The sequence below is a fragment of the Theropithecus gelada genome, chromosome 9, assembly GCF_003255815.1.
Source record: "Theropithecus gelada isolate Dixy chromosome 9, Tgel_1.0, whole genome shotgun sequence".
In the NCBI taxonomy this organism is placed as follows: Eukaryota; Metazoa; Chordata; class Mammalia; order Primates; family Cercopithecidae; genus Theropithecus; species Theropithecus gelada.
The window spans coordinates 86,216,614-86,244,543 of NC_037677.1; the positions used below are offsets into that span (position 1 = coordinate 86,216,614).

The window sequence follows — 27,930 nt, forward strand, 5'->3', positions numbered from 1 at the left end:
CAGTACTGTTGAGACATTGAGGATATAGCAATGAATAAGACAAAGTTTCTGCCTATATGGAACTAGTATTCTATTACAGTTAATAAAAATGTATTTTAATTTTAGAAGAACTTAAGAAAAATTGGATATCTAGAGGCTATTAATTTCTAAAGTGTTCTCCCCCAATTTTTAGATCTAAATGTTAAAGAGAAAATAATCGAAGACATGCGAATGACACTAGAAGAACAGGAACAAACTCAGGTAGAACAAGATCAAGTGCTTGAGGCTAAATTAGAGGAAGTTGAAAGGCTGGCCACAGGTAAAACAAGATTGCATACATTTCTCTAAATATACTTTTTCATTAAAAAAAAATTTTCCTAGATTGCTTCCCTTGTTAAAGTAGTATGTATTTACAGTGATTCATAATGGAAAAGTATTTGATGTTTTTTGAATGTCCTATTACTTGTCATTTTCCACTGTGATGAAAATTGTTTCAGTAAAATTATATGCAGTAAAGAAGGAGTAAGGACAGTCCATGATAACTTACGAATTATAAATTGCAAGTTATGGATGATAACTTGCCATGTTCCCTAGATGTTAAGAGTACGCTTTGAACTGAGTTTCACCTTTGTCAGGCTTTTGGCGTTATCTTGTATGTTGATCTCAATAAATACTTTGATTTCATTGCTTTCAGAATACCATCCGAGTTTTTCTAGAGTATATGGAAAAATAGAACATTTACAAATAAAAAAGTTATGTGTGATTTTTGTAGAAAGGGCAAGAAATTTAGAATTAAGAAATTGTCTATGCCATTTTATATATAACCTTGACAGGGTACTTGTGCTTACTCAGTCTAATTTTCCTCATCTGTAAAATATGGTTGATGATGATAATGCCATATATACTGTTGCACATTATTCTTTTTTTGAAATCATCTGACTTGAAGATTCATATTGTACATTATTCTTGTCAAGATCAGATGAGATGAAAAAATGTAATAGTACTGTGTAAACCCTAAAACTCTTTTATAACTGTATTTTGGTGAATGAAATTGTGATGAGGATGAGGACAGTGAGTCTATGTGACTTCATACTTTTCTAGGCACTTTCATGGACATGGGAAACTTTTTTCTTGAGAACTGCATGAAGTTTTCTATATAATAAGGTTGATAATGAATTTATTATACTATACTATGAATACTATTCATTGGGTTCCTGAGAAGTCCCTGTAGTTCCTCTTCACTAAGAATTTAGTAAGAACTCCTAAAAGTTAAACTATAGAATAGCCTCAGTTCCATCTTGGTCTGTGTTCTCTATCTGGGCTGTACTGATTTGTGTCTGCAGCCCATGTCAAGTGTATCTCTACATGGTATAACTTTTGAGTATGCTTTAAAACATAATTTTATGTCTTCAAATCAGAATTGGAAAAATGGAAGGAAAAATGCAATGATTTGGAAACCAAAAACAATCAAAGGTCAAATAAAGAGCATGAGGACAACACAGATGTGCTTGGAAAGCTCAGTAATCTTCAAGATGAGTTACAGGTATGACTTTATATATGTTTTTATGTTTGTATGTGTCTGTCTTCATTATATTTCTAATAACAGGAGAATTCAGTATTTTATGTATTTTGTATTTTGTAATTAACTTAGATATAGGTGAAATAATACCTGGCAAATGTTAATATGTAAATATAACTTTTCAGGGCACATTGAAATGATATGGGGAAGAAATTCCAAGATACAACCTATTAAGTGCCATTGAAATATAGTGATTGGGTCTTCAGTTTTATATTTTACATATATAATTCTTAAACTACTGCTTCTAATGTCCTTGTGCCCATTTTTCTACTCCTTAAACTTCTTACTCATCAAATACTGCTGTGGAGAAAATGACCAGGAGAATTATTTTGATTACTGTAAATCTCTTCAAAGTTTAATTATTAAATTGGAATAGAATTGTGTATCTGAACACTGACATACATATAAAACTATACTATGTAGAAGATATTCTATTGTGTGTGTGTGTTTTTTTCTTGTTCAGCTTTAACATAAAACATATAGGGGAAACTTTTTCATAGGATGTACCAAATACTGTTATATTTTGTACATTTTATTAGAAATGGCATTCATAACAGAAGCTGTGGGATTGAAGGAAACATAATAATAATGGTTTTGGGAGATTGGCTGCATCTAATTTTTTAAAAAATTCTGGCTGTATATTAATCATATGCTGAAAACAAATACAAAAAACTACTTTTTTTGTTACATATTATATATTCTAAAATTTACCCTTTTCATTGTGAAATTCCAAAAGCAGTTAGAACAAAATAAATATTATGAAAAAAGTGTATCAACCATATTGAGAATGTTTGCATTCAAAAGTATTTGTGTATTTTGCATTGTTCTAAGATGATATAATCACATTGGTGTAGATTATAAACTTTGTAATCCTGGAGTGGACTGCCACACTTTGTAATATAGTGATTTTAGACATTTTCTTTTTTTTTTTTTTTTTTTTTTGAGATGGAATCTTGCTCTGTCGCCAGGCTGGAGTGCAGTGGTGCGATCTCGGCTCACTGCAACCTCCGCCTCCTGGGTTCAAACGATTCTCCTGCCTCAGCCTCCTGAGTTGTTGGGACTACAGGCGCCTGCCACCATGCCCGGCTAATTGTTTTGTATTTTAGTAGAGACGGTGTTTCACCATGTTGGCCGTGATGGTCTTGATCTCCTGACCTCATGATCCGCCCACCTCTGCCCCCCAAACTGCTGGGATTACGGGCGTGAGTCACCACACCCAGCCTAGAAGTTTTTTAAGTGGTATTACTGTTTTTATTTCAACTTAAGTTCTACTTGGGTTTTTTATATATAATATTAAATGCCTCTGAACCCAAAGAATCTGTGGTACCAGTTTGAAAATTACTGATCAGCAGTATTCTCTGTCCAGCTCTTCTGGATGTTCTTTTAATAAATACCCTGTTGCACAAGTTATTTTTTATTTGGCATCTTGTAGGCCCAGGCATATTTTATTTTTAAAACTATCCAGTTAGAAATGACCACCATAAACAAAGCCTTTTTTATTGTTTTGGCATTTAGGAAGATTTGAGTCAGTTTAACTGTTTCAGAAATTTGAATTGTTTATTTTTTCTTAAGGTCACTGATAAAAGTATTTAAATGGACTTCATAGCAAAATAAATTTATAAAGGAAATGTGTTCAGGAAAGCAAACCAGTTATTATTATTATTTTTAAATAATCTGAAACTTTGATCTTGTCATTATTTAAAGTAAAACATTTAAAGTTTTTGTAGAGGTGAAAAGTAATGGATTGTATGAAAATGTCATAGAAGCATGTATTGACTACTTTGTAGGCATGTGATAATAACTTATACCATTTATATATATAGGAGTCCGAACAGAAATATAATGCTGATAGAAAGAAATGGTTAGAAGAAAAAATGATGCTTATCACTCAAGCGAAAGAAGCAGAGAATATACGAAATAAAGAGATGAAAAAATATGCTGAAGACAGGGAGCGTTTTTTAAAGCAACAGAATGAAGTGGTTAGTAACAATTGTATCTTTGATGTATTTCACCTGCTTTGCTTGGTGTGTTAAACGTATTTCTGGAATTACCAGTTTCTACATGGTTTTCTGTTTTTGGTTTTTTAAAGGCAGGTTATCATATTTATAAGATAACTTTTCTGTTCCAATTTATCTTGATATTCACTGACGTTCTTGTTTTAACTTGTTTCAGTTGATTTAGCATGTTGAGAGAATACCTTATTGCTTCTTACTGTCTAGATACTGAAGTTAAAAATCTCTTCCTTTTGACCGTTATGGAGTATTCCCTATTATATTTTAAAACTTTTTGCATTTTGAACTGTAGATTCTAATATTGTGTACATTTTATCACATAAAGTCACCTAGTTTCTAAAAGACTGTATATATAGTAGAAATGACCGTCAGTTGTAAAATGACCTACAGTTTACCAGTTGTAGCTCTTGTAATGATTCTGTCTTAGCCTGTTCTTTTTTTCTAATTGGCACTTAGTCTATTTGACATGCAATGTTGGCAATCAGAAAAAAGAAGCTAAACGTTATTGTTAATCCGAGGAAAGCTATTGAGCAACAAATATTTTAAAATGAAAAACCAGTGTCTGTAAAAATAGTAACTTGGCAGTATCATATTGTCATCTGTTGGCATTTCCTTTTTTTATGACTGCATTTGACTAAAGACAGTTAAACTTTCCTGTAAAAACTGGAAGATTTTCCTTCCTTCCTTCCTTCCTTCCTTCCTTCCTTCCTTCCTTCCTTCCTTCCTTCCTTCCTTCCTTCCTTCCTTCCTTCCTTCCTTCCCTCCTTCCCTCCTTCCCTCCTTCCCTCCTTCCTTCCCTCCTTCCTTCCTTCCTTCCTTCCCTCCTTCCCTCCTTCCTTCCTCCCTCCCTCCCTCCCTCCCTTCCTCCCTCCTTCCCTCTTTCCCTCCTTCCCTCCCTCCCTCCCTCCCTCCCTCCCTCCCTCCCTTCCTCCTTCCCTTCCCTCCTCTCCCCTCCCTCCCCTTTTGTTTTTCCTTTCCTCCTTCCTTTCCTTCATCCTTTCCTTCTCCTTTTCCTTCTCCCTTCTCCTCTCCCTTTCCTTCTCCCTTCCCTTCCTTTCTTCTTTCCCTTCCCCATCCCCATCCCTTTCCCTTTCCCTTTCCCGTTTCCCTTTCCCTTTTCTTTCCTCTTTTAAAGAGACAAGATCTTGCTCGTCACCCAGGCTGAAATGCAGTGGTGCAGTCATGGCTCATTGCTGCCTCAAACTTCAGGGCAAAAGCAGTCTTTCTGCCTCAGCCTCCCAAGTAACTGGGACTAGTAACTGGGACTACAGGCACATGCCACCACACCTAGGTACATTTTTTATTTTTTGTAGGGACAGAGACTTGCTGTGTTGCCCAGGCTGGTCTCAAACTCCTGGTCTCAAGCAGTCCTCCTGCCTCACCTTCCCAAAGTATTGGGATTATGGGTGTGAGCGACTATGCATTGTACCTGGCCTGGAATGTTAGTTTTCAATAAGGTAAGGACGGTTTTTCCACTTTTTTTCCTCCCTAGCTTTAAAGCTGCTTTTAACATTGGATATTGAACAGAGTTGGCCAGTTTTTATTAAAATGAGATTGTTGTGAGCTAAACTTTCCAGCACACTTGCTAAACTCCAGACCATACATGTATTGTACACCAGAAATCAAGCCCTTGGTTGAAGTATGTGTCCTTTCTGAAGCTAGAGAGTCTACCATTGAATGCTCTGTCCTCATAAATTTGTTCCCATAAAAAAGTTTACTTTTTTATTTTGAAATCACTTTCTTTACAGAAAAGTTACAGAATTAGCACATAGAATTCCTGTATACCTATCACCGAACCTTCCTGACTCAGTAGTAAGAGGCAATATAAGTGAGAAGGCTGTCATAGTTGCTCCAGTTCCAAACCAGTGGTTTCTCTGGTAGCAATGCCAGCAAGTAATCCCACTTTGAATTTTTAATCCTAGGGAAAGCTAGTTTACTCTTTTCTCTCATATGTTTCTTTATAATCATACTTAGGTTGTGTATGTGTCTGCCATATTTAGAAAACACGTTTTTGATGTAATGTTAATTTTTGATGTAAAAGTAACATGGAAAGCAAATAGAACATAGGTCAGTGAGTTATTGTAAAGCCAGTACCCACTTAACTAATACCTATTTCAAGAAGTAGAACACTGCTGCACCTCAGAAGCTCCTTCTTCTGCCTCTTTTCCAGTGGTAATAACTAATCTGTCCTTCAGTGTTACACTTCAGTTTTGTCTGTTTTTGGGTTTTATGTAAATTGAAATATATGAATACATTTGATTGTACCTGACTTCTTTTCATTCACTATTTTATATTTGTGAGAATCATCCATCCATGTTTCCATGCATGTATCTGGAGTTAGTCCACTTTCATTGCAGAATATTTAAGTGTATGAATAAACCACTGCTAATTCATTTTAATGTTGAAGATATTTGGATTGTTTTCTGGTTTTGGCTGTTATGAGTAAATTTTCCTATAAACATTTTTATACATTTATTTTGGTGCACATTTGCATGTATCTCTGTTGTGTGTATATATATACACAAGACAATTGCTGGATGATGGGGTATATGTATGTGAAATTCTAGTAGAATGCTGCACTGATTTTCAAAGCAGTTGTACCCATTTATACCTCAACTGCTGTTGCAGTAGCTGTATAGTCCCACCAAGGTATGGTATTGTCAGTCAGTTTTTAAAATGGTTTTAATTTGCTTTTCTCTCATTACCAATGAAGTTGAAGATTGTTTCATTTGGTTATTGGCTGTGTTTATACAAGTTCCCTTACCTGTTTCTCTGTTGGATTGTCTAGCTGCTGCTGCTTTGTAGGAATTCTTTATAGTTTTCTGGATAGAAGCCCTTTTTGTAATGTTTTGCAAGTACCTTCTTTCTATCTCTAGTTTGCTTTTTCTTTCTTACTGCCTTTTTGTGAGTAGGAGTTCTCATAAATTATTATTGTAGATATTGTAGATATTACAATCATTGTAGATAATTTTATAGTATTGTAGATAATTGTCCTAACATTTTTCTTTATGAAGCCCAAGGACTTGAAGATGGTGTGTTATATTATTTCCTGAAAGCTTTGAAGTTTCATCTTTCATATTTAGATACTAGAATTGATTTTTATGTTGGTGTGAGATAGTGGTCAAAGCTCTTGATGTTTGTTTTAATGTGAATTACCACCAAATGACGTGGAAATATTTATTGAAAAGACTGTTTCTTTCTCATTGCTCTGCCACTTTTGTCATAAATCAATTGCCCACGGGTTAATTTTTTATGTGATGTAAGATTAGGGTTGGGGTTCTTTTTTTTTTTTTTTCATTTGGCTATTCAGTTGTTCCAGCACCGTTTATTGGGAAGATTGTCTTTCCTTTCATTGAATTTTTTTTGCCACTTTTTTAGGTCAGTTGACCATACATTTGTAGATTGTCTCTTCTGTCCCGTTGATTTCTCTGTCTTTACACACTGACTTGATTAATGTGCCAACTTGAAATTATAGATAATTGCTCTCATTTTGTTCTTCATTTTCAAAATAATTTTGAGTATTCTAGATGATTTGCATTTCCATATAATTTTTAAGAGTCACCTTTTCCATTTCCACACACATTCACACATACCAGAATTTTGATTAAAAGTGCTTTTACTCTATAGATCTATTTGGAGGAGCCATCTTAACAATATTGAGTATTTTGATCCTTGAACACAGACCAATCTCTCCATTTATTTAGGTGTTCTTTAATCTCTTTCAGCAATATTTTATGGTTTTTCATATTTAGGTTTTATACATTTTCTATATCAGTATTTCATGATTTTTGAACCGATTGTAAATGGTCTTGTTTTCTATTTTCATTTTTCTATTGTTTGTTGCTATTACTGTGATTTTACCCACTAATTTTCCAAATATTGGCAGAAATGTTGATACTAGTTTGAAAGCTATAGCTATAATTGTGTATTGAAAGAAGTTACCAGTAAACTGAATTTTGGAATGAGATGGAATATTGATAAAAATAACGTGGACATTTATAAAATGATATGTATTTTGTTTTATAATTAAATATTTTATCTAGACTACTTAATTTGTTATGTAATCTTGTTTGCAGCTATATTTATGATGTTACATGTAATAATTTCTAAACATTATTAGATTCATACTATATCAAGGTTGATTTTAATATTTTCTTTATTTCTTGATTAGGAAATACTGACAGCCCAGCTGACAGAGAAAGATAGTGACCTTCAAAAGTGGCGAGAAGAACGAGATCAACTGGTTGCAGCTTTAGAAATACAGCTAAAAGCCCTGATATCCAGTAATGTACAGAAAGATAATGAAATTGAACAACTAAAAAGGATCATATCAGAGACTTCTAAAATAGTCAGTAGTCTTTTTTGCTATGCCTTTTTAATTGAACATAGTTAATTGACTAACTCTTAAAGGATAAAAAAGTATAAGTCTCAATAGACCAAAAAGGAATCAGAGTATTTAAAATGTGGAGATTTTTCATGATTTTGAGTTTTGAAATTTATCATTAAGATTGATTTGTCAATCAATGACTGAGATGTAGCATTTTCTACAATATTTTGGTTATATCTCTCAAGTAGAGTAATTAGAAAATCAACAATTTATGGTTTAGTCCCTAATCTACCTTTAAAATATGGATGTGTGATTCAACATGAACTCTTGGTGATTTGAATACTTGGACCCATCCTTAACTTTATTTTATAAAGGTACAAATTATTTTGAAAGTAAGCCTAATGGTAGAGAGACATGAGTCATTCAGCTGTTACTTTTATATTACCTTGGAACTGGAAATCCTGAAAGAGGAGAGAATTGCCTTTTAGAGATAGTAAATAGTAAATAGAATCTGGGTATATCTGAAGCTAGTCTTTCTGGAGTAAATAATTTTACTTAAAAATATGCTGCTCTAAAGCCTTCAGACAATAGGAAAAATATGTATGTGTGTGTCACATCAAAAGACTATGACTGTAAGAGAGATTACATGCGGGCCGGGCGCGGTGGCTCAAGCCTGTAATCCCAGCACTTTGGGAGGCCGAGGCGGGCGGATCACGAGGTCAGGAGATCGAGACCATCCTGGCTAACATGGTGAAACCCCGTCTCTACTAAAAATACAAAAAAAAACTAGCCGGGCGTGGTGGCGGGCGCCTGTAGTCCCAGCTACTCGGAGGCTGAGGCAGGAGAATGGCCTGAACCTGGGAGGCGGAGCTTGCAGTGAGCCGAGATCGCGCCACTGCACTCCAGCCTGGGTGACACAGCGCAAGACTCCGTCTCAAAAAAAAAAAAAAAAAAAAAAAAAAAAAAAAAAAGAGATTACATGCTTTAAAAAGAGGTAGTATTGTGTTGTTTAATAATATAGACTAGAAAGTCAGAAAAACTAGGTATCAACTGCTGTCGCTGTGGTTTTGGGACCTTTGAGAAAAATTACTTATCATTTCTGATCTTTATCTAAAACAGATAATAGTGTTTTCCTAACAGAGTTGTGAAATTAATGAAGATTGTAAAACAAGTAGCACAGTTCTTACTCCAGTGGAAATCAATACATGCTACTTCCCCTTTTATGAATTCAGTAGAGTCTTTCTTATTTGGCAGTAATGGGGAGGTGACATAAGAGGTTTACTTGACTTTTGATTTTGATGGCTGTGATGAGGAGGTCTGTGTACAGTTTATTAAGTTTTAAAATGTAATCTGATATTTCTTTATAAATTGCCTAAGTAGAGTTTAGAAATAGAACTTTATGACTGAGAAAATGGGATGAAGAATGTGCTGCAAGAAAAGGTTTAGCTTTCCTTATGGTCTTTTATACTCTAATGCTATAGTTGCATTCCTGAGAAGCCTCCAGTTTTTCAAAATTGTGTTATCAAAAGCAACTGTTGGGATACTGAGCAATTCTAACTCAGTACACACCTTGACCATGCCATTTAACATGTGTAGTTCTCTATTTCCTCATCTGGCAGGTAGGAATAATGCTTCTTGCCAGACCTACCTGCAGAGTTGCAATGAAAGTAAAGCAAGAAAATGTGTGCAGAACACTTGGAAGTTGCAAGCAATCTTTCAGATTTCTCCTTAGATCAGAGTCAATAAACTGGAAAGTGACCCAGCCTTTCCTGAGTCTCTGAGGATGAAAGAGAAATAGGAGGGCTAGATGGTCATTAAAGATGTCTTTACTTATTTCCACTGTTTAGTTTCACACAAATCTTGATTTTATATTCTTTATGTGAAGTGTTTTCAATATATTTTCAGGTTACAATGCCCTGTTGCTTTAATATTGCCTTACTTTAGGAAACACAAATCATGGATATCAAGCCCAGACGTATTAGTTCAGCAGATCCTGACAAACTTCAAACTGAACCTCAATTGACAAGTTTTGAAATTTCCAGAAATAAAGTAGAGGTGGGTATTTGGCAGCACAGTCCACTTATTGATTCTCTTTATCCACTATTGCTAAATAACACTTGCAAGTGTAATATAATCAGTTGCTGAAGATACCTTACTGCACAATTAGCTTTTTGTGCTCTGGGCTATGTGAAAGAAACTAGAGGCTTTTGAGGAGAGGTGAAATTCTTTTGGGAGATCATATCCCCAAATGATGTTAATCTTATCTTAAAAGCACTAGATCTGTTAATATAAACAAACATGATGGTCAGAAATAGGAAATCCTACAGAAGAGAAAATAGGGATAATTTGCTCTCATAAAAGGTTGCTTTAATAAACATTGTGTTAAATAGTATTTTTTGAAATTGTATCCATTTAATAGCTTTGTCACCAATCTTCAGTAACAACTCATGAGTTTCCTTAATTGTTTTGGACTTAGGGTTCTGTGAATAACTTTGGATAATATAGAGATTCTGCGGTTGGATATGAAACAGATAAAAATTCTATGTTACTTAAAATTTTTGAAGATAAAATTACTTTTTAAAACACATTTATTGGGAGCATTCAGAGTTGGGAACCTTTTTAAGCGCTGAGGATACAAACATCAATAAGACATGATTGTCATCCTCAAGGAGTGTAAGGTAGATACATAAGTGACTGACTTGTTTGATTTTACTTATGGGCTAAGTGTTATAGTAGAAATATAAAATGAGTACCATAAGTAACACTGAGGAAGATGAAATGAATTTTGCCTGAGTGGTTGTGGAAGTGGATTAAAGAAGGTGATGCCATATTGTACTCTTATGAATAGAAGCTTATTAAGCAGATAATGGGAAGAAAAAGTCTTAAAAAAAAAAAAAAAAGGGTTTCGCTGTGTTTCTCTGGCAGCTGGACTTGAACTCCCAGGCTTAAGCAGTCCTCCTGCCTCAGCCTCCTGAGTAGCTGGGACTACAGGCATGTGCCACCATGGCCAACTAAGAAGGACATTTTAATCTGGGAAAATAACATCAGCCATTCATTTTCTCTTGGTTTTTCCTTGACAGTTATTAGCAGTTTCAAATAATTAGCACTGACCTTGGGGACTAATACAAATCATAAATTTCACAGAAAAGTTTGAAGTTGATCCGTAAACAAGGCTTAATTCTTGATTGCATGGACAAACACATATAAAGGAACATTTCTTTCTCCATAAATGTATGTATGTTGTCCTAATTTCCTGGTTCCAATTTTCTAATTCCAGCAGTTATTGTATATTCCACAGTTTGGGGAATCATATTGTTAGGCTATTTTGTATTATTCTTGCCTTCATGTAATCGATATACTTAACCAGGCTGAAAGTCCAAAATGATTAATTCACTTAACTGGTAGTTGATTCTGGGACTTCCCCTGGACTTAATTTGTGGCCTCTCCCTGTGGATTGGACCTCTCATGGCATGGTAGCTGGTCTCAGATGGGGCATTTTGAGGGAGAGTGTCCTGAAAGTGTTCTAAGAGGACAGGACGGAAGTTGTAATGCTTCTTATGATTGAGCCTTAGACGACCATAATGTTATTTCTACCACATCCTATTGGCTATAAGGCCCAAATTCAAGTAGAGGGGAATGAGAGACGCCATCTCTCAATAGGAAGAGTAGGAAAGTATTTGCAGCCTACTTTAATATAACCAGGCTGTTTGTCAAAAATCCCAGCCTCCTCCCTTGGAGGTTTCTGATTTACTGGGTTTGTGGTAGGGTCCAGGAGTCTTATAAACAAATTCTGTAAGTAATTCTTATGATCATATAAGTTTGGGAAATACCGATCTCTTAAGTTGCCCCTAATTTTAACATACCATGTGTGAGCCTGAAGAAAGTAGATGATAACTCAATCTTTCTGTCTTGCTGTGACCTAGCACACTTTTTGTCTTTCCTGATGCATTGTCTTGAATAGGCATTTGAGAGAACTAATTCTTTGTGGTTTATAAATATATACTCTACAAATAATATTTTTCCTTTTAAATTCTGTTGTAGGATGGATCTGTAGTCCTTGACTCTTGTGAAGTGTCAACAGAAAATGATCAAAGCACTCGATTTCCAAAACCTGAATTAGAGATTCAGTTTACACCTTTACAGCCAAACAAAATGGCAGTGAAACACCCTGGTTGTACCACACCAGTGACAGTTAAGATTCCTAAGGCTCGGAAGAGGAAGAGTAATGAAATGGAGGAGGTAAATACTTAACTGATGAGTATATTTAACAAACAAATCTTATTATAAAGCTGTTACAGTGTAGAGTTAAACTCTGCTATATTGCCCTCCTGTTAATAGGCACTGCTGTTAGAGACCAAAATCACAATTTATGCTATATTTTATACCCTTCAAGGGTATCACTATGGGTCAGGCATGGTGACTCATGCCTGTAATCCCAGCACTTTGGGAGGCTGGGGCTGGCAGATCACTTGAGTTCACGAATTCAAGACCAGCCTGGTCAACATGGTGAAACCCCGTCTCTACTAAAAATACAAAAATTAGCCAGGAGCGGTGGTGCACACCTGTAATCTCAGCTACTCAGGAGGCTGAGGCAGGAGAACAACTTGAACCCAGGAAGTGGAGGTTGCAATGAGATGAGATGGCACCACTGCACTCCAGCCTGGGTGATAGAGCAAGACTCTGTCTCAGAAAAATAAAGAATATTACTGTGGTTTAATGGTCTTCAGATAAAAAGCTATGTATATTAAAAGATATAGCTTATCCCTTGCTTCAGTTGAACTATAATACATCAAATGATGGTGGATTTTACTGGAGAGCCATTTCAGTATACCAGTCCTGTTCATACTTAGTCACTTTCCCTGTAATGGAAAAGGGGGTTATGTAGAAATCAGAGAAACTGAAATGGCTAACTTGCTTGAGTATAATCTTTGTCATTTAACTAAAATCTTTAGTCTCTATGGTCATAGCAAGTTTTAAAAGAGAAATTCTTTTTTCATCAGCCAATGTTAAAATTTGGGCCTCTATGTAGTGGTAGGCTAAAAACTATTAACCTCTTAAGCTGCAGTTTCTTGATTGAAAGGTTGCCAAACCTACCATGTCCTAGTTGTGGAGATCTGGCAAGTCAGATAAGGTTTCTGATCCTGTTTTCTCCTTTTCGAAACACTGGATTAATGTGTTTAAAATGCTTAGCTTTTGCTCTGCAAGTGGCAGATACGTAATAAATAGTAATATTTATTTTTAAAGTAACTTGTTTTAAGCTTAAAACTAATTACAAGCTCTCTAGCAAAATCATTTTTCTTCAACTTTCTTTTACTTCTTTAAAGAGTAGTATATTTTCAAGCTGGTGGAAGAGCAGAAATAGTATTAACCATACTCCTGAGGCTGTCTGTCCGGTAATAATTTTGCTGAGTGAATATTGTTTAGCGCAGTTTTTCTGCTACACATGTAACACCTTCAGAGATTGTTTTGTGGAGTCTTACTAGTTAACTTTTGTTTCATATTTATTTAATTTTTAAAAATACCATTAAAACACTGAGTTTCATCATCTAGTTGGCTTTTTCTTGATCCATTTTTTTTCAACGAAGAAGGAAACACTGAGTGTAGTTCTCAAGAATGTTAAAATATAAATATTTTATTAATTTTACTATTGGCATATATCCTTCATGTCTATTTCAGAAAAGATTTACAGATTGTTGTAGATACATCATGTAGAAACTTTAAATTTTTAAACTGATTTTACTACATCTTCACTGCTATAATAAACTAAGTATATGGGCTCCCATGAAAATCATTTATGCAATGCTATTTTCTTTTTTTCTTCCACATACTATTATTATTATTAAGTTCTGGGGTATGTGTGCAGAATGTACAGTTTTGTTACATAGGTATGCACATGCTATGGTGGTTTGCTGCACCCATCAACCTGTCACCTACACTAGGTGTTTCTCCTAATGCTATCCCTCTCCTAGCCCCCCATCCCCCGACAGGCTATATTCTAATCCGGTGAAGACTCTAAAGAGCTCCTTACTGACCTCTATGTGTGGAGGTAGCCTCAGGGCCTCTTTTCACTTGCATCCCGTGACTACCATCTGTCTTTTCCCTGTCATGGCATCTGCTTCTTATGACCCTTATAACTTCTGCTTTGTAACTCGAATTCTGAAGTTCAGTCATGATCTTTTCTCTGCTTCTCTTCTTGCCCCCTTTTTCCGCTTTTGTCTTTGGTTCAACTAGGATTTGCAGCAGTTCAAGTCAGTGAGTATATCTGTAAAGGCTTTGTCCTATGTGAGGTTATTTGGGAAAAAGAAGAGTAAGATGCCATACCCATGTTATAGAGAAGAAAGATAATATTTTAAAAGTTTTCACATTTTACATGTGGTTATATGAAGTTTTGTTTTTATTTTATTTTTGATACTGTCAAATGTCAATGAGAGAACTTAGACATAGATGCTTACATTATTTGGGAGTTAGGCAATAGGTAGGTATATTGCTATGCTGTATTTTAAAGCTCAGTTTCAAATAAAAGATATTATTCCTTCCATGTTTTTCATTTAGCTTATGTAATTTCATTACTTGTGATATGTGTGAAAAATTTACACCTTCAATCAGGGTTTCTCAACTCCAGCACAGTTGACATTTTGGGCTGTATACCTCTTTGTTTTAAGGGCTATCCCATGCATTATAGGGATGTTTAACAGCATTCCTGGCCTCTACCCACTCGTGGCCAATAATATCCCCTTCTCCCTGGCAAAGACAACCAAAAATAACCTCAGAGATTGCCATTGTCCTCTGAGTTCAAAATTGCCCTCGGTTAAGAGTCACTGTTTTAAGTGATAATATAGCTTTTTACATATTTTCTTTTTTGAGTCTAGAGAAAGAAAATATTGTCAAATTAACCGGTGCTAAAATTCATTATTTTTAGGACTTGGTGAAATGTGAAAATAAGAAGAATGCTACACCCAGAACTAATTTGAAATTTCCTGTTTCAGATGATAGAAATTCTTCTGTCAAAAAGGAACAAAAGGTGTGTCTTTTAATTTGTCCAAAATTATAGCAATTATCCAGAAATCCAATTGTGTTCCATTATAACTCATTTATCTTCTCTTTCCTATACGTCTAATTCAGTTGAGATGTAACCTTTAGCATTTGGCCAGTAGCAGCTACTTTATGTGTTTACTTCTGACTTTAACACTCTGCCTGAAAAACTGTTTTTGCCATTGTCTGACCCTTTTATCCCTGTCCTTGTACACTAAATCTCAAGTTTCCTACCTGAGAATTCATAACCTGTCTCTGGCCTCTTTAATTCAGCTATGGCCATAACTATTTCCTTCTAACACTTCTCATCAACAATAACAAAAAATGTTTGTTTATTAGGTTCCCACACATCCATCATCTAAGAAAACGTATTCTTTACGGAGTCAGGCATCCATAATTGGTGTAAACCTGGCCACTAAGAAAAAAGAAGGAACACTACAGAAATTTGGAGACTTCTTACAACATTCTCCCTCAATTCTTCAATCAAAAGGTTTGCAGAAAATTAATGTAATGACCTTTTTTTGTTAGATGTGGGGTACATTTTAATACCTAATTGATATATAAACTCAACAACTGTTCAGTGAATATTATACTTCAAATAGGCATTGTCCTGTACTAGGTACTGTGGGAAGAAACATGTAAAAGGATGATAGATCTAGGTGTTCACTATGTAGTAGAGGAGAAAGGCAATATTTAAGTAACTGATCCAGAGCTGGCTACTTAATATAGTAATAGGGGTACAAGCAAAGGTATGATAGTATTGGAGGGAAAAGAGCTACTCTGATTGGGGGGCTTTGGGAAGATTTTTATGGGAGAGATAGGATTTACCCTGTGTATTGAAATGTGGGCAGGATTACACTCTCTAGGGTGTCCAAGGGTGAGAATACAGTCATGGGTTCTTAGTTTCTGTTTTTGATTGGGCCAGGAAATCCCCTTCCTCATCCCTGTTTTCTGCTTATCACTAGAGACAGAAACTAAAAACCATGGCTTCAGGCTGCTAAAAGCCTAAAACAAAACAAAACAGAACAAAAACAACAACAAAATAAGGGGGGTTGGACAAGTTTGCCAGTATTAGTATTATAGTATATATCCTTCTAGTGTTTTTTTCTATGCATATGTAAACACTATCTATTTATGTATAATATATCAAAACACGTATTTTCATAAATACCTATTGAGTTTAGCTGCAAAACAGTATGATTAGTGCTTTTTTTCTTGATAATATAATGTGGACATATTGATACCTGTGTGTATATTAAGATATATACACGTGTGTGTGTGCACATATGTAGAAGGAATGGTTTTAACACAGGTGGAGTATCAGAAAAATGTAGGAAATGTTCATGCAATTACAGGCAGCAGTATGCATCTGGCATGTAGAATGTGGAAGGACTATCTTAGGGGTGAGATGGAGGAGTGGGTTTTTGTGAGGTTACCCGAGTGACAGCAATAGGATGAATTAGAGACCAGAGTGAGGAGTATAGGGAGGTAAAGGAACTAGAAGCAGGGGGCAGTTAAATTGAATCAAATAGGTTGTGTGAGAATACTTTTTGTGAAAACTTACCATAGACGTTTCCAAACTTTGTTGGTTCACAGTGCCCTTAATGTCTCAGTAATTAATTTCCATTTTGCCTCTGCACCCAAAGAACCACTAGCAGTCTCATGCATTAGAACTTAAGACCAAACAACCACTGAAAATTCAGCTTCTGAAAATCCAGATTGCAAAGATGATGTCATAATCAAAAGAAATGTAATTCAGTATCATTTTGAAACTGAACAACTTTGGGCTATTGAGCATCATTGTTTCCCCTGAAGATTGAAAATATCCTGAGGTGCTTCTGTAGGTTTGCTGCAGCATGCCTTAGTACACAGTTTGGGAACTTCTGACCTATCAGACCCATTTGTATATTTATATACATTTAAAAAATACATACATTTAAAAAATGTGTTTGTGTAAACAGATAAAATATCTGGAGGGACAAACAGCAAACTGTTAAATGTCTAAATTTGGAGAGGAGGGGCATCTTTTCTTTAGAGTCCTTTAGGCTTATTGATTACTACTTTTATATTAAAAAGCAATGTATTTTCAAGGAGAGGTAGGTAGCTATAATGAGTACGTAATCAGGTAAGGGTAACGATTCTCTTACTTCATTGACTTGGTTCCTTAACAGCTTCCCTACCAATGCACTTGACATACATTTTTTTTTTTCCGTTTTTCTTTTTGTTTTCACTTATTTCTAGAAATATAAGATATCCATATTTTGGACTGTAACTGTAATACATATTTGTTGTTTTGGGCCACTTGGAAATATAGAGAGAAAAGAAAAAATGGAGATTAGTTCTTAAAATTCTGCTGCTCCTTGTAACCACTGTTAATCCATCGCTTAGTATCACTGGTCTCCCAGCTTGCCCCTCTTGTCATCTCCCATCCATTCATACATGACAGAATGTTCCCTTCAGAGTGCAGATTGAATTTTGTTACTCCTCTGAGCCTTTAATGATTTCTCGTTCTTCTGAATGACCCGATTTCTGACTCTCTCCAGTCTATCTCTTATTATTCTATGGTTTGATAACTAGCCAGTTTCAATCCTGCTAGCTTCTGACAGTTCCTAGAATTTGCCAGTTTCTTTCTTACCTTCATATCATTGATTTCTTTCTCTTTTTCCTGTGCTTGCTTTTATCTGGAACACACCCTGGCTTTTCTCATAGCTGCCCTCTTACACTTGAGCCCTCATAGCTGATGCAACTTTATTAGGGAGACACCTTCCTTCATCAGCCTTTCACTACACCTTATCCCCAGCATCGCTTAATCTTTATTGTTCATTCCTATTTTTTGTCTTAGCACTTTTTAAACTATAATTCTTTGCTTTTTTATTATCTTTTACACTAGAATATAATCTGCACAAGGACAAAATGTCTTGTCTAGTTCATACTGTCAGCTCTTAGTACAGTGGCTAGCACATAGTGGTGATGAGTTTGGCTCTAGGCCAACATATATATGAGTTTTAAACATTTCTTTTTTTTTTAGGCTGTACCATAGGCAATTACAAAGACTTACCTGACAAGCCTCCCTTTCCACACCAGACTTGATGCATAGATAGTGCGTTATAATCTCTTAAGGGAGTTATAGTCAAGGATCCAGCCCCCGCTGAAGCTAGTCATGCTCTTACTCATATTTGCATATTTACCCTGAGTGCCTCCATTCAGAGCCTCTTTATTGAGGCCTTTGGTAGAGGCCTTCTTATGGAGGGGAACGGGAGGGGGAACCTTGAAGACACTTTCCTCTACTGTAACTCGGTACTTTTTCACGTATAGCTCCCTCCAACCTCCAGCCCTGAAGTCTATAAAACTGCAGGAGCCTTTTGTTTGGGGCTGCCTGGGTGGTAAAATGATCACCACTTCTACGCTGATCTGTATTATTCTGTGGGGGACTATAGAAGAGGGTGGGTAGGAGCTGGTGCTTTCTCAGGTTTAGCCTCTTGCATATACTGTTGAAATAAGTGGTTAAAAAGCTGGGTTGTTACTTTCATTTTGGTTTGTTGTCTTAATTGGCTCCTCCGATACCTGGACTCAGCTCTCTCAAGCCCAACTCAGCCCTTAACAAGTAGTCTCTCAGTTTAGTCTATTTCCTTAAATGTTTTTTCCATTTAAAAAAATATATATTTGATACCACATGTGTGTGAATTTCTATCCAGGAATTTTCCCAAATGGAAATATATTTTCTATTAAAATAAAAAAAAGCAATGTACATAGTAAGGAATTTTAAAATTCCTATTCTACTTCCTAAAAGCAATCAGCTGTTAACACTTTGGTTTCTGTCCGCTTGCGTGTGGACTCCAAGTAAAGGGTTTACAAAGTATTTTCACGCAGTACTCATTGTGCATAACTTTATGCATGAGCATTGAAGTAGATCATCTACCACCTTATTTTTAATACTGCATGATCCAGTATGTGTGTATCCTGCTTTTTTGCTTAACATAGCATAAACATTTTCCAAGTCATTAAAGATGCCTGAGATTTTCTACTACATCGAACGTTAATCAAATACTTTATTTGCTTTTTTTTTGCTGTTGATCATTATTTCATGTTTTTTTGACATTTACTTTTTTTCTTTGTGATTTGTCTATTCATGCCCTTTCACCATATATGTATTGCAGTGTTTTTAATTTGTGTGTGTTCATTCTTTATTAAGGATTTCAAACCATCTTTATTAAGGATTTCAAACCACCTTTGCAGTTAGAAAATTATTTCAGGAACTAATTAACATTTTTATTTTATAGCAAAGAAGATAATTGAAACAATGAGCTCTTCAAAGCTCTCAAATGTAGAAGCAAGTAAAGAAAATGTGTCTCAACCAAAACGAGTCAAACGGAAATTATACACAACTGAAATTTCATCTCCTATTGATATATCAGGCCAAGTGGTAAGCTAGTATTTCCATTTTCATCAATGTAAAACTGTTCATGTTCTTTTTAATTTTTTACAGTGGTTTGAATTTCAGTTCTTTAGATCTCTGAAAACGTGCTTTAAAAGTCATGCTTTTAGTCTCACATGTGTTAAGTTTATACTAATTAAATATAAATACTGTATTAATGTATACAAGTGTCATGTATTTGCATTTGAAAATGCATCAGAGGAATTTATTTCCAATAATAGAATTGTCACCATTTAACTTATTTGCCTCCAAAATCTTTTTTTTTTCTTTTTCTTTTTTAAATCACAAGAGTTGTGCAAATCTGGGCCCAAGTGTTCCTGGTAAAAATATAAAATTGACATTCAGCCATTTCCTCCCACCTTTCCCCTAAGCCTTTGAGGATCTATTAGGAAGAGACTGTAGCTATCACCCTGACTCTATGACTCATTCTTCTGATTCAGAACAGTATGTCCTGCCACAGGGAAAGCTCAAATTTTCTGTCATGCTTGCATTTGCTTAGTGGATGCAAGTGAAGGTAAAAAAGCAATTAAAAGAAATTTAAAAAAATTAAAAGGAAGTGGCCAAGAAAAATCAGGAGAAACCTTTTTTGCAACAACAGCTTTCAGATATGAGATTTTTTGAATGCAAGATGTAAAGAGTTAGGGTAAATTAGTGCATGGTATTGTAAGTATCATTCTGTCAGTCATTTTTGAGCATCTGTTTGATTAGTACATAATTTCTTCCCTTGGCTGAAAATTGTTTTCTTAGTTACTATGTAATGTGCTTTCTACTTTCTAAGTTATACATTTGTTGCCATGAAAGATCATTTCTTAAAAATTATTTGAGGCACTTGTCTCCAAATATTTTTGTAATTATTTTAAGCTATATCTGCCTTGAATTCAATAGAGTCTAGGTTATTTTACTTCTAGAATTTGATAGTGTTGAATCTTTTACAAAGTCTATTTTTTAAAGAAATTTTTATAGAAATGGTATAAGTACCATCTTCTTATAAAAGTTTAAGTAAAAAAGTTCTCCAGTGTATCATTCATTTCTGTTATTAAGCACATGGACATGTCTTATTCATTATAAATGAGCTTTGATTTTTATTTTCACTTACAAGCTTTGAAAAACTATGGAATTTTTAATTTCAGATTTTAATGGACCAGAAAATGAAGGAGAGTGATCACCAGATTATCAAACGACGACTTCGAACAAAAACAGCCAAATAAATCACTTATGGAAATGTTTAATATAAATTTTATAGTCATAATCATTGGAACTTGCATCCTGACTTTGTAAAGATAATTGTATATATTATGCATTAAATCACTCTGCATATAGATTTGCTGTTTTATACATAGTATAATTTTAATTCAATAAATAAGTCAAAATTTGTGTATTTTTATAAGCCTTTTTTGTAATAGCTTCTTTCAAACTGTATTTCCCTGTTATCTCAGGCATTGGATCAGTGAAGAGCCTAGGAAAGAGGCTGTTATTCTCATGTATTTTGCTATACAGGATGTAATAGGTCAGATATTTGGTTTACTTATATTTAACAATATCTTATGAATTGTTTTTTACTTTATCTGTTACACAACTGGTTTTACATATCTGTTTAGATTATAGCTAGGATTTGGAGAGTGTGTACAGATCACAAAACATGTATATATATTATTTAGAAAAGATCTCAAGTCTTTAATTAGAATGTCTCACTTCTTTTATAAAAATTTTGTGGGTACATAGTACATGTATATATTTACGGGGTTCATGAGATGCTTTGACACAGGCATGCAATGTGAAATACGTACATCATGGAGAATGAGGTATCCATCCCCTCAAGCATTTTTCCTTTGAATTACAAATAATCCAGTTACATTCTTTAAATCATTTAAAAATATACGAGTAAGTTATTATTGATTATAGTCACCCTATTGTGCTATCAAATAGTAGATCATACTCATTCTTTTTATTTCATTTGTTTTTGTACCCATTAACCATCCCCACCTTCCCCTGCAACCCTCAGTACCCTTACCAGACACTGGTAACCATTCTTCTACTCTGTATGTCCATAAGGTCAATTGATTTTATTTTTAGATCCCATAAATAAATGAGAACATGCAGTCTTTGTCTTTCTGTGCCTGGCTTATTAACATAATAATCTCCAGTTCCATCCATGTTATTGCAAATGACAGGATTTCATTCTTTTTTTATGGCTGAATGTTTGTGTCCCACATTTTTTTTATCTAGTCATCTGTTGATAGACACTTAGGTTGCTTCCAAATCTTAACTATGGTAAACAGTGCTGTAACAAACATAGGAGTGCAGATATCTCTTCTGTTTCCTTTCTTTTGGGTACATACCCAGCAGTGGGATTGCTGGACCATATGGTAGCTCAATTTTTAGTTTTTTGAGGAAGCTCCAAACTGTTCTTCATAGTGGTTTTACTAATTTACATTCCTACCAACAGTATACAAGTTTTCCCTTTTCTCTATATCCTCATCAGCATTTGTTATTGCCTATCTTTTGGATATAAGTCATTTTAACTGGGGTGAGATGATATCTCATTGTAATTTTGATTTGCATTCCTCTGATGATCTGTAATGTTGATCACCTTTTCATATGCCTGTTTGCCATTTTTATGTCTTCTTTTGAGAAATGTGTATTTAAATCTTTTGCCCTTTTTTTTTTTTTTTTGGTCAGTTTATTAGATGCTTTCCTATAGAGTTGTTTGAACGCCTTACATATTCTTGTTATTAATCCCTTGTTAGAGGGATAGTTTGCAAATGTTTTTTCTCTCATTCTGTGAGTTGTTTCTTCACTTTGTTGTTTGTGTTCTTTGCTGTGCAGAAGCTTTAAACTTGAGGGGATCCTATTTGTCCATTTTTGCTTTGGTTGCCTGTGCTTGTGGGGTATTTATCTAGTAGAAATCTTTGCCTAGGCCAATGTTCTGGAGATTTTCCTCAATGATTTCTTATAGTAGTTTCACAGCTTGAGGTCTTAGATCTACCTCTTTAATCCATTTTGATTTGTTTTTTGTATAAGTGAAGAGATAGGGGTCCAGTTTCATTCTTTTACGTGGGGATATCCAATTTTCTCAGCACCATTTATTAAAGAGACTGTCTTTTCCCCATTGTAAGTTTTTGGCACCTTTGTCAAAAATGAGTTCACTGTAGTTGTGTGGATTTGTTTCTGGGTTATTTATTCTGTCCCATTGGTGTATGTGTCTGCTTTTATGTCAGTACCAGGCTGTTTTGGTTACTGTAGGCCTGTGGTATAATTTGAAGTCAGGTAACGTGATTCCTCCAGTTTTGTCCTTTTAGCTTAGGATAGTTTTGGCTATTCTGGGTCTTTAGTGGGTCCATATAGATTGTAGGATTGTTTTTTCTATTTCTGTGAAGAATGTAATTGGTATTTTGATAGGGATTGCATTGTAACTGTAGAATGCTTTGGGTAGTATGGACATTTTAACAATACTGATTTGTCCAATCCATGAACACAGAATATTTGTTCATGTTTTGGGGTCCTCTTCAATTTTCTTCATTAGTGTTTTATAGTTTTCTTTATAGATATCTTTCACTTCTTTGGTTAATTTCTAGGTATTTAATTTTATGTGTGGCTATTGTAAATGAGATTGTTTTTTAAATTTCTTTTTCAAATTGTTTGCTGTTGGCATATAGAAATGCTACTGATTTTTGTATGTTGATTTTGTATCCTGCAACTTTACTAAATTTATCAGCTCTAATAATTTTCTTGTGTTCTCTCGGTTTTTCCAAATATAAGATTATATCATCAGTGAACAAGAATAATTTGACTTCTTCCTTTTCAAGGATGCCCTTTGGTATCTTTTTCTTCTCGGATTGTTCTAGCTAGGACTTCCAGTACTATGTTGAATAGCAGTGGTGAAAGTGGGCATCCTTGTGTTCCAAATCTTAGAGGAAAGGCTTTCAGTTTTTCCCCATTCAGTATGATACTAGCTGTGGGTCTGTCATATATGGCTTTTATTATGTTGAAGTATGTTCCATCTATATCCAGCTTTTTGAGGGCTTTTATCATGAAGGGATGTTGAATTTTATCAAATGCCCTTTCAACATGAATTGAAATGATCATATGGTTTTTATTCCTCATTCTGTTGATGTGATATAGCACATTCATTGATTTGTGTATGTTGAACCATCCTTGCATCCCAGCGATGAATCCCACTTGGTCATGATGAATGATCTTTCTAATGTATTGTTGAATTCAACTTGCTAGTACTTTGTTGAGGATTTTTGCATCAATATTCATCAGAGACATTGGCCTGCAGTTTTCTTTTTGGTGTGTCTTTGTGTGTTCTTGGTATCAGGGTAATACTGGCCTTGTAGAATGCATTTGGAAGTATTCCCTCATCTGTATTTTGGAATAGTTTGAGTAGGATTGGTATTAGTTCTTTAAATGTGTGGTAGAATTCAGCTGTGAATCCATTGGATCCCCGGTTTTCTTTACTGGGAGGCTTTTAATTACGACTCTGATCTCGTTACTTACTGGCCTGTTCAGATTATGGATTTCCTCCTGATTCAATCTTGGTAGGTTTTGTGTATCTAGGAATTTTGTCCATTTCTTCTAGATTTTCCAATTTGTTGACATGTAGTTGCTCATAGTAGCCTCTAATTTCTGTGGTATCAGTTGTATTATCTCCTTTTTCATTTCTGATTTTATTTGAATCTTCTCTCTTTTTTTCTTAGTCTGGCTAAAGGTTTGTGTTTAACTTTTCAAAAGCCAACTTTTTGTTTCATTGATCTTTTGTATTTGTAATTTCAATTTTGTTTATTTCTGCTCTGATCTTTATTATTTCTTTTCTACTAATTTTGGGTGTGGTTTGCTCTTGCTTTTCTAGTTCTTTAAGGTGCATTGTTAAGTTGTTTATTTGAAGTTTTTCCTCTTTTTTTGATGTAGGTAGGCACTTAGAGCTATAAATTCCCTATGAGTACTACTTTTTCTATATGTCCTAAGTTTTGGTATGGTGAGTTTCTGTTATTTGTTTCAAGAAATTGTTCAGTTTCATAATTTCTTTATTGACCCATTGGTCATTCAGGAGCATATTAATTTCTATGTATTTTTATAGTTTCCAAAATTTCTCGTTATTAATTTCTAGTTTTATTTCATTGTAGTCAGAGAGGATGCTTGATGATGTTTCAATTTTTTTGAATGTGTTAAGGCTTATTTTGTGAGCTAAAATGTGGTCTTTGAGAATGCTCCATGTGCCGAGGAAAAAAGTATGTATTCTGCAGCTCTTGGATGAAATGTTATATAAATATCTGTTTAATATTATATCCATGTGGTCTGTAGTACAGATTAAGTCTGATGTTTCTTTTTGATATTCTGTGAAGATCTGTCCAATGCTGCAAGTGGGATAAAGTCTCCAGCTATTATTGTATTCAGGCCTATCTTGCTCTTTACTTTTAATGATATTTGCTTTATATATCTGATGTGCCAGTTTGGATTCATTTATATTTACCATTGTTATATCAATACTCTTGCTTAGTTGATACCTTTTTCATTATGTAAGGACTTTCTTTGTCCCTTTTTATAGTTATTTTGTTGAAATTGATTTAGTCTGATATAACTGTAGTGACTCCTGCTCTTTTGGTTTCCATTGGCATGGAATATATTTTTCCCTCTCTTTATTACAGTCTGTGTCTTTATAGGCAAAGTGTGTTTCTTGTAGGTAACATATCAATGGGTCTTGTTTTATCATCCATTCAGTCAGTTCATATCTTTAGATTGGAGAGTTTAGTTCACTTACATTTTATGTTGTTATTGATAAGTAAGGGCTCACTGCTGTCATTTTGTTGTTTGTTTTCTGGTCTTTCTTTCTGACTTCCTCTAGTGAAGGTGATTTTTCTCTGGTGATAATATTTAATTTCTTGGTTTTTATTTTTTGTATATTCATTATATATATGTGTGTGTGTGTGTGTGTGTGTGTATATATATATATATATATTTGGTTTGAGGTTACCATGAAGCTTGCAAATACTATCTTATAACCCATTATTTTGACCTGATAACAGCATTATTTATTTACATAAACGAGCGAAAATAAAACTAATAAAAACTACTTTTTAACTTCATACCCCTGCTTATTAACTTTTTGTTGTTTTTATTCATATCTTATTGTATTGACTATGTCTTGAGTTGTTGTAGTTATTTTTGATTGGTTTGTCATTTAGTCTTTCTACTTAGGATGAGAGTAGTTTACACACTATAGGTACAGAGTTATAATGTCCTATGTTTTTCTGTGTACTTACTATTACCAGTGAGATTTGTTTTTTCAGGGGATTGTTTATTACTCATTAATCCCCTTTTCTTTCTGATTGAAGTACTCCCTTTAGCATTTCTAGTTGAACAGGTCTGGTATTGATGAAATCCCTCAGCTCTTGTTTGTCTGGGAAAGTCTTTATTTCTTCTTCATGTGTGAAGGATATTTTCGCTGGATATACTATCCTAGGATAAAAGTTTTTTCCCTTCAGCACTATAAGTATGTCTTGCCACTCTCCTGGCTTGTGTGATTTCCACTGAAAAGTCAACTGCCAGATATATTGGAGCTCCATTGTATATTATTTGTTTCTTTTTTCTTGCTGCTTTTAGAATCCTTTCTTTTTCCTTCACCTTTGGGAATTTAATTATTAAATGCCTTGAGGTAGTCTTCTTTGAGTTAAATCTGCTTGATGTTCCATAACCTTGTACTTGGATATTGATATCTTTCTCTAGGTTTAGGAAGTTCTCTGTTACTATCCCTTTGAATTTCTATCCCTCTGCCTCTTCTTTAAGGCCAATAACTCTTAGATTTGTCTTTTGAGGCTGTCTTCTAGATAGATCCTGTTGCCATGCTTTGTTGTTTTTTATTCTTTTTTGTCTCCTCTGACCGTATTTTGAATGTTTGTCCTCAAGCTCACTAATTCTTCTCCTTGATCAATTCTGCTATTAAAGGACTTGGATGCATTCTTCACTATGCCAATTACGTTTTTCAGCTTCAGAACTTCTGCTTGGTTTTTAAAAAATTATTTTAATCCCTTTGTTAAATTTATCTTACAGAATTTATCTGAATTCCTTCTCTGTGTTATCTGGAATTTCTTTGAGTTTCCTCAACATAGTTATTCTGAATTCTCTGTCTAAAAAGTCACATATCTCTGTTTCTCCAGGATTGGTCCCAGGTGCCTTATTTAGTCATTTGGTGATGTCATGCTTTCCTGGATGGTGTTGATGCTAGTAGATGTTCTTTGAGCCATGAAGAGTTAGGTATTTATTGTAGTCTTCACTGTCTGGGCTCATTTTTGTAGCTGTCCTACAAAATGAGGTCATGCTTTTCAGATATTTGAAAGGACTTGGGTGTTGTGATCTAAGCTGTATCTACTTTAGAGGGCACCTGAAGCCCACTAACACTGTGGTTCTTCCAGGCTTACAGGAGTATAGCCTTGCTGGTCTTGGACAAGCCCTGGGAGGATTCTTTGGATTACTAGGCAGAGATTCTTGTTCCCTTTTCTTATTTTTTCCCAAACATACAGAGTCCTCTCTATTCTGAACCACGTAGAGCTGGGAGTGGAGTGACTGAAGAACCCCTGTGGCCACCACCACTGTGATTGTACTGGGTCATACCTGAAGCCAGCACAGCACTGGGTCTTGCCCAAGGCCTGCTGTAACCTCTCCCTGGCTGCTGCCTATGTTGGCTTAAGACCCCAGGGCTCTACAATCATCAAGTGGCAAAGCCAGCCAGGCCTGCGTCCTTCCCATGAAGGCGGTGAGTGCCCCTAAACCCTGGATGGGCCCAGAAGTATTGTCTGGGAGTCAGGGACTAGAGTCAAAAACCTTAGAAATTTACTTGGTGTTCTGTTGTATTGTGGCTGAGCCAGCATTCAAACTACATAATGCAGTCTTTCTAACTCTTTTGTCACCTTTCCAAAGGGAGTGGAGCCTCACTCTGTAGCCGCCACCACCCCCTGCCACAAGGAGTACTGCCAGAGTATCGCAGATGTTCCCTTAAGGCTTAGGGTCACTTAAGTCAGCTTGTCTTGAATGCTGCCTGGCCTGGGACCCATCCTTGAAAGCAGTGGGTTCCCCTCTGGCCCAGGGCAGTTCCAGAAATTCCCATCCAAGAGTCAAATCCTGGAATTGGGGACCCCAAAGGTCCGCTTGATGCTCTACCCCATTGTGGCCGTGCTGGTTCCTAAGGTACAGGATAAAGTCCCCTTCACTTTTGCCTGTGCTTTCTCAAGCAGAAGTTTTACACCATAGCCACCAAAGCTGGTTGTGTGCTGAGTCTCAACTGAAGCCAGCAAGCCTCAGAGATTCACCCAGGGTCTTCTTGTGGTATCTGGGTATTGCACTGGTTATTAAGGGCCCAAGGGCTCTTCAGTTAGCAGGTGATGAATGCTGGCTGGGATAGGTCCTTTCCTTGAAGGCATTGGGTTCTCTTCTGTCCCGGGGTGTGTCTAGAAATATCTTCTGGGAGCTAGGGCCTGGAATGGGTGCCTCACGACTCTGACTAGGGCCCTTCCTTACTGTGGCTGAGCTGGTATCCAAGATTCAAGACAAAGTGCTCCTCACTCTTTTC

General features: G+C 35.3%; 1 protein-coding gene across 1 annotated transcript in view; it reads left to right on the forward strand.

Annotated features, from left to right (window-relative positions):
• KIF20B (kinesin family member 20B) overlaps positions 1 to 21,463 on the forward strand; it is a 70,884-nt gene extending 49,421 nt beyond the window's left edge. The window contains exons 24-33 of the mRNA XM_025397664.1: positions 173 to 298; positions 1,398 to 1,522; positions 3,382 to 3,537; positions 7,742 to 7,918; positions 9,842 to 9,952; positions 11,939 to 12,136; positions 14,817 to 14,918; positions 15,269 to 15,419; positions 19,210 to 19,352; positions 20,495 to 21,463. Coding sequence (XP_025253449.1) covers positions 173 to 298; positions 1,398 to 1,522; positions 3,382 to 3,537; positions 7,742 to 7,918; positions 9,842 to 9,952; positions 11,939 to 12,136; positions 14,817 to 14,918; positions 15,269 to 15,419; positions 19,210 to 19,352; positions 20,495 to 20,572 — 1,367 coding nt within the window. The 3' untranslated portion in view covers positions 20,573 to 21,463. The remainder of the gene's footprint in view (positions 1 to 172; positions 299 to 1,397; positions 1,523 to 3,381; positions 3,538 to 7,741; positions 7,919 to 9,841; positions 9,953 to 11,938; positions 12,137 to 14,816; positions 14,919 to 15,268; positions 15,420 to 19,209; positions 19,353 to 20,494) is intronic.
• Positions 21,464 to 27,930: the final 6,467 nt, after the last annotated feature.